At 46.0% G+C, this 15,068-nt stretch overlaps 1 protein-coding gene across 3 annotated transcripts in view; it reads right to left on the bottom strand.

The window, feature by feature from the left end:
* Positions 1 to 15,068, bottom strand: part of LOC119400059 (kinesin-like protein KIF19) — a 428,957-nt gene that overhangs the window by 32,914 nt on the left and 380,975 nt on the right. For all 3 annotated transcript variants that reach the window (XM_037666980.2, XM_037666981.2, XM_049417951.1), the window contains exons 6-8: positions 13,204 to 13,329; positions 8,831 to 9,037; positions 5,041 to 5,119 (exon numbers count right to left, since the gene is read on the bottom strand). In XM_037666980.2, coding sequence (XP_037522908.1) covers positions 5,041 to 5,119; positions 8,831 to 9,037; positions 13,204 to 13,329 — 412 coding nt within the window. The remainder of the gene's footprint in view (positions 1 to 5,040; positions 5,120 to 8,830; positions 9,038 to 13,203; positions 13,330 to 15,068) is intronic.

Raw genomic sequence — 15,068 nt, 5'->3', positions numbered from 1 at the left:
AGGAGTTCCCTTGAGCAGGGCATGGCCCGTATCATGTATCTCTTGTACCGCCTCGTACACCTAACTATATATAACGAGTTAAAGGACACCTAAAAGCCAGTGATTCACGACTCGACATTTCGAAAACGAACCCGTTAAATCGCCCGTGAAACTGAAAGCCAGACCGTTCCATCATAGCTTTCGCAGTCATTGCCAAGCAGCGATAAGTCTGCCTGGTGTTCGTGTTGATCTAGGCCCGTTCTACCAACGGTGGTCGCTGCAAAATGCAGGAGCCCTCTGTGCACATGTGGCCGCACAGTCATTAGGCCAGCCAGTTCAAGGCGGCCGGTGTCAATTAGGCACTGCCGTGACTCTTTGTTGCACACTACACGCAGGTATGTACGCGTACGAGCAACGGGCTTATATCACTGCCTCTAAACGCGACGCTCGGCTGATCTCGAAGTAAGCGCAATGGGTTACCGGTGCGGAACGGTGGCAAACGTAGTGGGTGCAGTGTAGTTCTGTGCAGTGTTGCGATATATGGGTGTATGGGATCAAGCGATTAGGTAAGGAGGCTAGACGGCAAGATAACAGAACATAACATAACATAACATAACATAACATAACATAACATAACATAACATAACATAATATAACATAACATAACATAACATAACATAACATAACATAACATAACATAACATAACATAACATAACATAACATAAGGTTCCTGAAGCTTATATGCTGCGAAGCCGAAAGTGCGTACTGAAAATGTGTTCCAAAGATATGAAAAGAAACACTACGTCTTCCCACGTGGGGAGATTCCCTACATAAATTACATCTCAGATCTCCGTTACCGATCTCAGTTACATCAGTTACCACTGTAAAGCCGGACACAATCAAACTCTTCAAGAGTTGCTTTTTTTTCTCTTTTTATTCAGGTCTATGAGTCTTGGAATGGAAGGAGGCTTGGTATTCTGGTCGCTGTCCTTTTCTGATAAGATTTGTCGTAAAGCTTTGCTATACTATGCAGCCTATTCTGCTTCCCGTGAAGGAAAACACATTTCCGGACGTCACAGGATCACTTACTATACTTTCAGCCAATCAGTGGCAGTGTACATCGTACTTTACAACAATCATACATCTAGCGTATGTGAGCAGGGTTGGATCACTTCACGAAGTGCCGTAACCCTTCCCAGTCATTAAAATAAATTCACTAACTTTTTAAAGTGTCCATGATCAGCAATAAGCCGTACTAATGGTGCATTTGTAATACACAAATGATTTCCTAATTCCGTAAATATATCGACTATTCCTGCAGCGGGATCATTGTAGCCGCGTGAATCAAGTGCGCAAACGCCAGACTTTCGCGCAGCTTTTAAGGCACAACGAGGCAAATAGGCAGCGTTCCCACACGTAATCACTACGAAGTGTTACACTAACATCTCGTCTTCGAGCTTATAACGGATTATAACCTTTACAGGCTCGCAAAGTTCTGTCGCCATGCTCTCCACGTGCTATCAAGGTTCCTGCACCTGGTGCGGAGGAAGTCCTACACGTATATCACATTACCTTGGGCTGCTCAAAGCACCCCCCACGCCTGACAGACACAGACATGGCTCCAACACATACGTTGGAGCAGCGGGAGGCGCGACTTTCCAGCTCTGACCTTGCCGACCAGCAAGCGCTGATCGACCAGGTTGAACGGGCGGCTAACGCCAGTGGGGCCCTCGACTAAGACTCGCCCCCATAAGAATGTCTTATATTTCGTTAAACTTTTTTCTTTTATATTCTGTCTGAACGAAAAAGGGCGCGTTCCGGACAAAATAATGTGCCATCAGTGGCACGGTAGCTGGTGTAACTACCACGTTTGTAGCTTTCATAGACACATAGACCCGGAGTTCCCTCTACCAGCTTCTTCTGGAAATTCTTTACACGACGTTCCCGCGGGATGTGGGTAGCGTTGCACCGTGTTACAATGCTGCACAGCTGGAGCAGGGGTGCGGGACTTACACCAAGCAACAATTAGATGTAACTTTTAAACTACGGGGTAGTTTTGAGGAACCGCTCTGTCGCCGTCTCATGTCACGCGCTGGCGTCACGCACCGTCTCATGTCTCGTGTTGGGGTCACGCAGGTCCCACGTTTGATACAGATACGCGGAGTAGGCTGCACGATTGGAAGGCCAGCGCTTGCTTGCTCGTGAACGCCAGCATCACCGAAGGGCTGATTCGTCTGTCCGAGCCAGCGAAACACCAGCTTTGGGAGTTAGATGCAACGCGCTCTGAGCGAGCAAACAGTAGAAAAACAGAAGGAAGGAAACCACAGAACAGAAAATAGATAATCGCATAACAAGTCAGACACACACAACCAAGGAACAAAAAATGATAGAAAACATTGCATAGTCACAAGGAGAGCGCAGAAACGAGCACAAAAGGGCACACAAACACAAGAAAATAGCACAAAAGTACAGAAAATAGGATATAAACACAAGATAAACACAGGAGAAACGCAGGCGAATTAATGCTCCGCAGTTCGTGCAGCTTTCACTTGGGGTGGAACCGGCTTAGATTTCTTGTTCTTTGATGACGCCTCGCCACGTAAACGACGTCGTGGTGCATACTGCCCCACGAGAGCTTCGTTGAAGCTGCAGGTTGGTTGGATTAAAAATGGGCTGCAGGTAATGGCGCTCCGCTGTAATACGTGTCCTACCGCAGCGAATAACATCTGTAGTGCGCAGCTTCGAAAAGTCACGTGCAGAAGCACAACCGCCGACGCACGCAAAAAAAAAAATACGAAAAGAAACCAATACAAGAAGGCAGCGTGGCGTTGTAATGGAATATGGGGCAAGGGCAGCTGGCATGCAAAACAGGTGAGAAAACCACAACTGCTCTTACTGCAGCGTGCAGTAGGTGCAGCTAAACAACTTCGAAACTCGTTTTAACATATTTATGAACTCGTTGACTTATAGTTCACAGTATAACAGGTGTTCTCTTTTGCAAACTTCATTTTTCCGGGTCGACTGTTGTAACCCTGGAACTGAGTAACCAGAGGGCCCGCTAGGTAAAGCGAAAATGAACATAACTGACTGGTTAACGAAATTGTTTTAAAAACAGTTTAAGTGTAGGGCGATCAATGAAGGCGCAATCGGACAAACAAACAAACAAACAAAAAGAAAAGCGCCGGCTCCTGGCTTGGCTACGGTGTACATCGATGAGTCCGAAAATTCGCCGCGAGTAAAACAATAATCGGCAACAAACTATTCCTCCAACCAGATCTCAGAAAAAAAAAATCAGGAGCATTTCTTCTAACGGGAAAATGGGGGAAAGTGAAGCCTGACGTACTGCTTTCTTTCTTTCTTTCTTTCTTTCTTTCTTTCCTTCTTTCTTTCTTTCTTTCTTTCTTTCTCTTTCTTTCTTTCTTTCTTTCTTTCTTTCTTTCTTTCTTTCTTTCTTTCTTTCTTTCTTTCTTTCTTTCTATCTATCGCATTGCGGAATGCTCCCTTCGAACTGTTTCCTTCCTCCATGCCGGGAACTGGACCCTCATGCGCGTGCTTAGTAGGGCGACACTTAAATTGACGCAAGCAACAACGAGCGTCAAGCCTTCCTATCAAGGGGACAATCAAATGTGGCAACGTGATATAACAAGTGACCTCGATGAAAGGTCAGATTGAATTATTAGAAGCTGCTGATCACCGACAGGGCCACGATCGAGAGAGCATCAATTATTGTAAAACGGCCCGTACAAATTGCCCATGTGACCGGCGCTCCGTCGAGGTCTGCATTTCTGTACACTCGCGGACACTGGGTTTACTGCTTACAACGCCGCTGCTGCCACCGAAATCTGTAACTCGTAACGCTTCGCTTGAAAAGAAAAATATCGAAAAGTTCACGATATACTTCCATACTTCTAGCTACTTTACGCTCGAATACAACATATTACGAACTGTAATTCGGGTGGGTTATCAAGGTGCCTCCATTAGAAAACGAGATGTGATTGTGTTATGCCGATAGTAGATGGGTCGTTTATCTCTTGTCTTTCATCTTCAGGGATAGCAACTGCGAACGAGATATAGGCTTCGGAGCACAGACACCAGTGAAAATTCCTTCGATATCTCTAAGTGATCAGTCGTGACTTCCCCAATTTTCTTACTGTAACCTTGACGAGAAACTAATCTTTCTTATCAGTCAGCTGGAGCTGTTATGCACAAATGTGTATAAATTCACTTTCATAGGAGGGAACTATAGTGTCGTAAATATGGAACTCATTAAGCCGAAAGCCTGAGATGTCTCATCAAACGGGAAGAGTGACCTTCGGTGGCGTCAACGCCAGTGATGCAAAAAAACATCATGCGATGGCGTCATCACGACGTCACAGGTCGCAAAAATTCGTGACCTCATTATGACGTCACATCATTTGACGTGGCATGATGACGACATCACATGACATCGTCACTTGATGAAAGGTGAGCCGATCCCGGAGGCACTGCAAAGCCGGAAAGCTTCGAATGTCTCCCATCTCGGAAGCAGTGCAAAACCACGTTGGGTATAGAAAGCTTTCGAGGGGGAGGGGGGGTCAGCACAATACGGAGACAAACGTAAGAATACGAAGATGCCTTTCGCCTTCCTGGGGCAAATGCAAAATGCAAAAAGAACCATGTGCAATTTTGCTGCCTAACGTTGCGGAACCCTACAAAGATTGACTCGATTCATTATGAAAGCTTCGTGAGGCTGTAAATAAAGATGCTACGAGGCCTAGTTGTCGTAACGTCCTAGTCGAATGCGCGCCATGGTGCTTCCAACGAATACGGATAGGGCAGAAGTACACGTTGCTGGGCTAGTCTGTTCATGTCTAAGTACAAGCCACAAAGTATGGCTGTTTCTTGCGCGAGGAAATAACGAGGGAAGGGGTCCAGGGGAGCGCCTTTCTTTATTTTTTTTGCCCCGGTTCTGGCTAGGGCTTCCACGCCCTCTTGTACGCAACGGTCCCTAACTTCCACGTCGGCTTTTCCGGCAACTCGGGCAATGCGCGAAAACTTAAGGAAAGCTTCTGAAGTCTTACCAAGGGCATTGATCACGTTGCCTAGTGCCAGGAGTGATTTGTTGATGTGGGCTCCTTCCTTCAGCCGCATGCCGGTGTTCTGGGGATTATGAAAAAGAAGAAAGAAAGAACGTATCGGGAGGGTCATTGTGACACTTAGAAATGTCAGCGTCCACAGCGGCAGCATTTCGATGGAAGTGAAATGCAAAAACACCAGTGTAGTTAGATTATGACGAAGGTTGTTAAAGAAGCCACGATGGTCAAAATCTGTATGGAATCATCCACTAAGACGTGCCTAAAAGCGATACCGTGGTTGTAGCACATATAACCGCATAATTACATTGCAATAAACATCGAAAGAAACATCCGGAAAACGAAAGTTTTCGCGGGTGTTACAAAAGATGTATACACACTTGAGTCGCTAAAATTATTTCGTCCCTGAAAATATCTTTCAGTTCACTGTACGAACGTGTACACGGTCCGTTACGTTTGCCTCGCGTACTATCGAATAATGCGTATCTTGTATTTCGCACATTCGTCTATCATCTGAACTTTTGTTTCGAGTTGACCTGACGATAAATCTACCACCCTCTGAGGCAGCTTACCGGCTAAGGTATTGTGCTGCCAAGCTTCAGGACGGTGACTCTATTCGCAGTCACGGCGGCTGCACTCCTGTAGAGACAATATGCAAATACACTCGTGTACTTAGTAGTAATGCAGAACTATCGATGGTACTATCGAATTTATCGATAGCTGAGTCACTATGGAACTATCGATGGTTAAAGATACTATCTATAGCGCTATCGATAGTAAGTATTATCGATAGTTTAAAATCAACAGCGCGAATTCATTGAAGAATAAACTTAGATCCCCGCGCGCGTGGTACATAGTGGAGCCGGAGGAGAAGGCTGAAGAGCAAGAAAGTTGACATGCTTGTGTTCTTCACCAGAGTGCTTCGCTGACACATGATCATAAAGTCAAATTATTCAGCTGTAGCGGAAAGGAAGCCGTTACATGGGGTGGAACTGCGCGGCTTCAGATTTATATTGCATTTTATGATTTCAGAATAAAAAAATTATCAAGAACTAACTTTGTGTAATTTTAAGATGTAACTGTTTGCTTTTAAACATGAATTTATTGATGAACATATGCCGCCAATTTCACTGCGCAAATAATTTCTCTCGCCAAAAATTTGCTCATAAATTAAGCGAAGCTGATAGTAGGCTATCGGGAATATTTTGGCAATTTGGACAACCAGCAACAGCATCGTTATTCGCACCACTGTGGATAGTTTGTCACGTGGTTGTGACGGTGAAGAATGCTGCAGCAAGACTGGGAAATACGAAGGTCTGTATTTGGTCAAACTTGTTCCCAGAAAATCAAAACTCAGAATACAAGCGATGCGCGCTGCGCACTGATAGCGGCGAGAGCAGTCGTCGGTCGTCGAGTAATATGTCTTTTATGCATGAGTCATCAAACCTTCCAGCATTATCGCTGGTTTACGCGTAAGCTCTCGAATAAACTTGAATATTCGTGTCCGGCGCGTAGTCTTAAAATGTCAAACAATCGCGAAGCTCCTCAAACATTGCGACGCGGTCTATGTGAAACGCTGCTCTCTGTGGGTGACACCCGAATACATCAAAACAAAGCAATAGACACGCGTGGCAGTAATATGGCTAGCAACATTACCGATGGTACTACAATCTATCGATATTAGTACTATCGATAGATTGTTTACAATATCGATAGTTTCAAGGAAATTATCCATGCTATCGTTAGTCAATTTACCGATAGTTCTGCATCACTAGTACTTAACCATGCGAAGTGCCTTAAACAATGTATTAAAAAATTAAAGAATGGCCTTACAAAATTATTCCGGACTGCCCCCGAAAGCGGCTAACCTCATAATAATATTGAGCATTTGTCGCTTAAAACCCCGGAATTTCACTCTTTTCAAGATGTAGCTTTGCACGTAAAGGCTCTCTCCTATGATCGTGTACTCTTCCGTGTTTCCTTTTCATCTTCATTTGGTAATGACACACCACCCTATCAAAGGACAACATCGTCCTGCGACAGCGAAGTGTGCCCAACTGAACTACAGTTCGATAATTCATCAATGGCATACGGACCTTCCAAATGACCCAAGGTGATTTGTTTAATCAAACCACACTTGTCAACGACAGCCTTAACTCTGCCATGGTTTCTCAACTAGCTGGTTACTGTTTGATGTCATAGCGCAAATGCTTTATTTCAGTTTTTGCCCAGCCGTGACTCTTTCAGCTACCCAAAGTGATTTTCTATCGCCGTAATTGCCCCAAACGCAGTCAATAAAGTGTTACAATATAAGTCACGTGATCTTCCAGCCCTCTTTCACAGGAGTACAGTGTACTAGAAAAGTTTATAGTTCAGTCAAACACGCGCTATTAAGGGCGAAGAGCTGTCGCCGTCTATCGGACGCGCCTCGCTTGCGTGCCAGGTAGAATAAAACCGGCGCGCTCCTCGTAGGTTTGGCTATCGGCGCTCCACGAAAACACCATGCGGAAGCCCTCCTGGACATTTCTATCGATACTTTCGAAACGAGGACATTATTTAGAGTCAAAATAATGATCTTGGACACAAAGACGGCACAGAATTGTTTACAGGCGCTACCTATTTACAGAATACGGACAGTGAGCACACACTGCGAGCGGTCGCCGCGGGGCGTTCCAAAGCCGACTTCTAGAGTAAAAGACATGCAGTCGCTGAGGTTGAACTATATGACATATGCTCTTACATTAGGCTGGATGTATAACCAGATGGAGCACACAGGAATGAACACTCAGTGCAGAGATCACGCGGCTGCAGCTTCTGAACATTTAACTGTGCACAGGCAACCGTTGTTGCGCGAAAGCTGTCTAAGTTGTTCGAAAAGAATTTAGTTATAACTCGCAGTTCAATCGACTGGGCGCGTCTAAAAAATCTGACGTGTACATGTCAAAGTAATTTAATTACTGTATCGTGAGGACATGGGCTGTTGCCTCTGCTCTCCTTAGCCCTTTCAGGCCAACTGACTCCACTTGGAATCATCAATTTTGTAGTTAAGTCAGCAACCACCAGGTAAAAAGGATGGGTTTTTTTTCCGCTACATATGATATTTAGCATCTGCCCTACATACGCTGCCAACGCGATAGACTCAAGAAAGTGAGATCACGTGTGTACAAAGGAATTACGGAAGGGCTCGTGCTGTTCCTGCAAGCAATTGTTGTTCCTCAGATACTTGGCGCACACCACCCCGGGGGATCGGCCATGAATCGGACAGTGACTTGATTATGGAATTAATTAGCTTGCTTATATATATATATATATATATATATATATATATATATATATATATATATATATATATATATATATATATATATATATATATATATATATATATATAAAGGCAGCTTCCTTCACCGTGCAGAGGTAGAGGGCTTTGTATAGAAGAATTTCAATCTTGGATATCAGGTGCTCGTCTCTACATCCGACATAATTTTAAGTAATGAATTCTTACATTATATTACAAATAACATTACATAACAATAAGGTGCTAAATATTTCAATCACGTATTGCTTTTGATTGAAAAGTGTGAGCACAGGTTTTTCTTCATATTTTTTGTCTACCAATCATGCGCATTTTAAATTGTGAAAACCAGTTGCCTACAATGAACAGGATGAATCTGGGTCTGAAAGGGTTAAAGGCGCCGCAAGTTTCGTGTGCCTTTAATGATTGAAGGATCCTCCAATTTACACCGAAAACATCGCTGTAGGTTTAGTGCCTTGTTACCTTGGTGTTGGAGGCGCGCTCGGAGCCGGCCAGGTCGACCATGAAGAGCTTGCCGACGCGGTGCCGAGTCGTGTCCGCGTCGGTGACGTCCTTGCTCGACTGACGTATGGAGACCCGCAAGAGGGCGTGAGATCGCGACGACGTCTGATTGGCCGCCGTCGGCTCCACGGTGCGCCGCTTGTTACCCTTCTGCAGAAGCCGTAAGACCTACGCGACGAAACGAAGAAAGGCCATTCATAACTCGTGCGAAAAAAGAAGAGTTTGGTAGACAGTAGACTCTTTTCATAATCCGCAAGTGTGCTTCCCTGCGTTGCACGTTCGCCCAACTAATGGCGGCACCTGTTGTGCTTCAAGTGTAAAGGAGGTCCTAGTTGCACATGGTGGGGCTTGTCTATTATGCATGTTTATGTCAACAGAGCCGAGTAGACATCTTCAGCGTCATAGCGCAAGCAAACTGCGCTTGAACACGTTGTTTGCAGAACAGACTAGCTGCCATTAGTTGGGCTAACCGCATCGCAGGAAAGCTAGCTTTACAAATATGAAAAGGTTCTATTATTACGGTATTGGATAGACATTAAATTACGACAACCTGCTGTTGCAACAGCGAATAGCCTATATTAGGTGATACCAGCGAACAGTAGCCAGCAATATCCAAGATTAACCCAAATTGGACATGCTAAGCTTGTGTTTTCGTGACATTTTGGTCAGATTAAGGCTCTTATTTTTATTGGAATCAATTCATATTTGGGTACACAACGGCTCTTTCTTTTTAAGCGAAGCTCCCGTGAGTTGGAGGTTTTGGTGGTGGCGACGGCATAGTTCGCGAAAAATGCGGCGCCGTCCATTGTACTGAAATGAGGCTCTCGAAGGTGCGCCGGTCACATACGCATTTGTGTGCGCCGTTTTCCAACAACTGAAGTTATCTCGATCGCGGTCCTGTCGGCGATCAGCGGCTTTTGATGTGGTAATGCGATCTTTTATCGAGGTCACTTGCCATTTCACGTTTGTTGCTTTTCATCGTTGAACTTCGTCGTTTCCCGCACGGCCATCGTTGTTGCCTGTAGCAACAGAAGCGTTGCACTGCTACGCACGTGGATGAAGGTCCGATTCCCGCGATCGAGGACGGAAACAGTTAGGAGGAATAATCCAGCAATGCGATAGAAAGAAAGGAAAATACTAGGTCTGGGATGGACACGCTAAGCTTCCCTTGGCCCCATTTACCCAGCAAGGGAAGGGAAGGGTTCCTAAATTTTTCCTTTCCCTATCAATAACCACTGTCATCCCTCTTGCAGAGTTTTATAGAAAATATATATGTCTGTACCGTTCTGGAGTCTGTGTGTTAGGGAGCCACTGCAGGTGCCGTTAGTGTTTGATATCCAATGTCGATCATGAACCAGCACACCGACTTCAGCCAAACCTTTTTTTTTTCCTGCGTACGCACGCTCGTAATTTCAAAGTCAGACTCGGCACTGTCTCGTCCATCAAGCGGTTATAAGTGCGAATAGACCCGGAGATGCAATCTAGGCGATGGCAATGAGTGGAGCCGTGCCGCTGACTGATGGCGTTTCAACACGACATTTCCGTGCCACGTTTGTTTGCACTTGTCGCTTTGCACGCGGGCTCTGGAGTAGAGGGCGCGTTTGATGGCCTCACGTGTGAGTGACGGTAGAGGGCAGAGAGGTCTGTTTATCTATACGAACGCAAACCTTTCGGGAAGAGGTGAAATTAGGATGCTGTATTACGTGACCACTTCTACGGAAACTGACACGCCATGTTTTGTTTTCCACGTAAACGGCACGGAAAACACACTACCGCGAAGTGCACCAAGTTCCGGGCTGTAACCTAATGCAACGCTAATGCAATAACAGGTGCCGCAATGGAAAGTTTCCACAGCGAAGCTTCATATAGCTAGTTTCTTGCGGATCTAGACCGCGGACGAACGCCACCGCCGAACGCCACCGCCGAGGCCCTTTTCACAAGTGTCTAGATACTCGGCGGCGGCACATGCCACCAATCGTTGTGTCACTCTGTCTCATAGCGTAGAGATGGCGCTAGCACTCGTGTGAGCAACTGACCTTTGGAACCGTTATGGGATGGACACGTGTTGTGCGCTCGGAGGAGGGAGAGAGAGAGAGAGAAAACACTTTATTTGCACCCGTCAGAGATTATAACAATAATTGTTGGGGTTTAACGTCCCAAAACCCCGATATGATTACGAGGTACGCCGTAGTGGAGGGCTCTGAAAATTTCGACCACCTGGGGTTCTTCAACGTGCACCTAAATCTAAGTACACAGGCCCTCAAGCAGTTTCGCCTCCATCGAAAATGCGGCCGCCGCGGTCGGAATTCAATCCCGCGACCTGCGGGTCAGCAGTCGAGCCCCATAACCACTAGACCACCGTGGCAGGTCCACCTGTCAGAGAGTATGGGTGATCGGGGTGAAACGCAGCTCGCCCTTTCACCGTCTACACGGCGTAGTGGAAGGCGCTGGAAATTTCGACTACCTTTTTTTTTATTGTGCATTGACATCGCACAGTACACGGTCCTCTAGCATTTCGCCTCCATCGAAATGCGACAGCGCTGGCCTGGATCGAACCCGCGACTTTCACGTCGGCAGCCGAGCACATAAACGCAATGTTAAAAGTTTTCCAGAAAGTAACTATATGACATGTTATAGCATGACAATAACGATCTTATTAACCCATTAGTGCCCAGCGTACTTTACAAAGTACACTTCATTTCTTTGGAATAGAAAATACACTATTCAATATTCTAATTTTTCTTATTTGCATTTTTGATGCTAAAGACTGCAGCAAGACACTCCTAATTGAACATATTGACTCAGGTCAATTTTTTCTGTGCTACGAGTTGTCAAACTTTTGGAAAACGAGCGCCCGTCGAACGCATGTGACGACTACTACGTTTTCTCAATTAATTTAAGGTTTCACACTGTATATATTGAAAAAAAAAACAGATTGATTGTGCTTCAGGAAGAACAATATAATCGCGACGAAGCGCAAGAATCAGCTGCAGTGCACAGTTTTGCTCTGAGGGGTAATCAAACGTTAGTGTACTTTTCGTAGTACGCTGGGCCTTTGTGAGAGCTTACATGTGCATTGCGTTTTAGGTTGCCTCACAGATCGAACCAGGTATTTTCGTCAGAAGAATGCCGTTTTTACGGTCATTTGAGACTCGGGAGACTGCAACAGATGCCGGCAGGGATATACGAGATCCTCTTGGTGAAATAATTGTCACTCCAAAACGGCTGAGGACGAGGGGGAAGACGGCTGTGGGAATGAATGCCTTCTGCCTGATGGAACGAAAGAAATCGGGAAGACTGCTTCTGTTTCAATCCGGGAAACGGGTTTCTTTTCGTAAAGGGCAAAGACAATAGCATAGTTGCTATGGCGATGAACTATGACACTGTCGAGCCACTACGCTCTGTAAGTACATGATCATCAACTCAAAAGAAAAGCGTAGTGCCATCACGAAACATCGTCAGCAGCTAGAGAAATATTGGCACGGGAGAGATTCACCTCCACAGTCAAGCTGCGTATAACTACAGAATTTTCATTCGTGGGAAAAAGTCATGGAAGGCCCTATTTACACAGATCATCAACATTGCTGCACTGAATGCATAGAGGATCTGCCAACCTCCTGGAGGTTAGCAGACCCTCTATGCATCACCTGCTGTCATTCGCCTGCATACTTGCAAGACACTACCTGTGCCATGTATACAATAGAACTATCAAGAGGCGTTCCGTGTCCAGTGTGCCTGCCAGTCCCCTCCATCCATATAGGCATTTTCAAAAGAAGATTGAAAAACGGTCGAAGTGCACTGTCTGTGATAAATAGAAATGATGCTGCGAAAAGTATGGTACAACGCTTTGCATGATGCGTCGCTGCCTTGACAAGTTGCATGTGCCAAAACAACTTTGGTTTTAGTATGGCAAGGGCCAAGCATGCTTGCTATTCTTGTGCCGAGAAGCCTGCACTGCTATCGCAAGAGCCCAGCGTACTTTCTATAGTACAGTATCATAACTTCTGAAGAAATAGATGTAACTCAATGAAAATTGCCAGATGTTGTTCTCTACTCTAGTTAGATAAGTGCGCGAAATTTCAAATAAATTCAACAAATAGTTTTTGCTTGGGCCTTAATGGGAAAATCTCATTAGGAAAACTAAAGCGTAACGAATAGCGGCTAAATGATAATGTACGCTACGCAATTAGTACACTTGTTTATGATCCATAAATGAAGAGGTGACGATGCTATGTGGATGACTATTATTACAGACAATGCAATAAATACGGACTGAATTAGAGAAAATGAAAACCCTGTGGTTATTCGACTCGCGAGGCAATGCAGGCTATCACCTCTGAAGAGTTGGTGACTTCCACCTCGGAGAGTCCCAGGACTTGGTTGCCACCCATGGGGTCTTCCCGCAGCTCCAGGTAGTTGTTGGAAGTGTTGAGCAGGTCCCTGATGTTCTCATTGTATATCTGCGGGGCAAACATGCGACGGAAATATTGACGATGGACATATTGGCGAACTCTACGATTAGTCTTAAAGGGGCACTGCAACACTTTTCCAAGTAGCCATGGAATGGCTTCACTGAAGGAGCTTATTGCCTTACTAATCGACCGCCGCGAAAATTTTTAGAATTTGTCCAGTACGAACAGGAGTTACAAAGATTTGTCGCACGCTGTGATGGCTTTCTCTCTTCTCTCGTCCCGACGAAAGCGTTGGTAGCTAAGCAGGGGTGGAGGGGGGGGGGGATGGCACGGAGAAAGAAGGTACGTCACGCGCGCGTCGTGACCTTGATCACTTCTTTTAGATGCGAAGTATCGCTTGCTCGGGGGTATGTAAGACGGCGTGGTAATCCGAACGCACCGTTGATGTCCGCACTCACACTACGCACGCGCGACTCTCCTCCTTCCCTCTCTCCAACAGCTGCGCGTTACTCTCTCCACTTCTCTACCAGCACCTGCTTGCGCTTCTCCTGCGTTCTCGCTTCTGCTCTCACGGCGCATACGCTACTCTCCTCCTCTAGTCTCCTCTCCTTCAAATAGTAGAGCGCTGCGCGCGTTCAGTCCAGCGCTTGCCTCGGTTGGCTCCTCTCAAATGCGGGCTCGACATGCCGAAATTCTCTCCTGCGCAGCGCCGCGATGAGGGCCAGCGCATGCGCGTCCCCTCCCCCTCTCTCTCCTCTCCTACGCTGCCTCTCTCTCGCGCCTGCCGACGTTCCCCGCACGCCCTGTGAGAATTAACGGCCAGGCTAGAGGGAAGACACGACGCGGGTAGTGTTCCTCTTCGCGTTCCACGACGTGAGGTCGGTAGCATGCGCAGCGAACGCCAACGGAACACGATCGTGCAAGTGCTCCGACTTCGCGTCGCCTCATGGTCCCCTTTAGCGGGAGATGGTTTAATTTTTTCTTTGAACGCGCGGTTTACTTTCAGTGGGATCGCGCGCGCGGGCACGTGGCGGACTACCGCGGCGGCCGCAGTAACTACAGAGCCCGGCAGGCTCAAATCAGCCCATGGCGTGGAACTTCAGTCAATGACGCAGTGATATTGAGTAAAAAATCACAGCATATCCACGGAGTGAATGATGATGAGTGGGCGAAGCTGCGGAGGTTCATCGGTAAACCGTGAATCTTCCGTGAATTCTGCCCAGTACATCATCACCGACGTGAGATCGGGCGCGTTTATACTAAAGGTTCGATGAGTTATGACGACTTGCAGCTCACTTTAATTTTACATGTACGCTGTGAATTTTCATTGTTTAGAAAACCATTGCTTTAGAAAACTTCTGGCGTCTTTCGTTAAGCAGCTGGCGTTCTTTCGTTTTGCTTTTACAAAACATCTGGCGTCTTTCGTTGGTTTATTTCATCAATCAACGGCGTTTTGAACAAAATTTTTATTGTTTAATCACGCACAGGAGAAATCTCACCAGGCACTACATTGGAGGTAAACAATGGCTGCTAATGGGAATGAGAGACAGAAGAAGTCGGCTTTTAGCTAACACTTACACTTCTACTTCTACTAACGTTTCCTACTGGAACATGCCAATGGCTGCTAATGGGGAATGAGAGACAGAAGAATTCGGCTTTTAGTTAACACTGCGAATTTTTTATTGTTCAACAACGCAAAGGAAAAATCTCCCACCGGCACCACCTTGGAGGTCAAAGCGTAAGACTTGTTACGGACTACTACTACTACTACTACTACGACGACGACG

Source organism: Rhipicephalus sanguineus, chromosome 7, assembly GCF_013339695.2.
Source record: "Rhipicephalus sanguineus isolate Rsan-2018 chromosome 7, BIME_Rsan_1.4, whole genome shotgun sequence".
Classification (NCBI taxonomy): Eukaryota; Metazoa; Arthropoda; class Arachnida; order Ixodida; family Ixodidae; genus Rhipicephalus; species Rhipicephalus sanguineus.
Note: the sequence above shows the minus strand (reverse complement) of the source record. Positions and strands in the feature narration are given on the sequence as shown.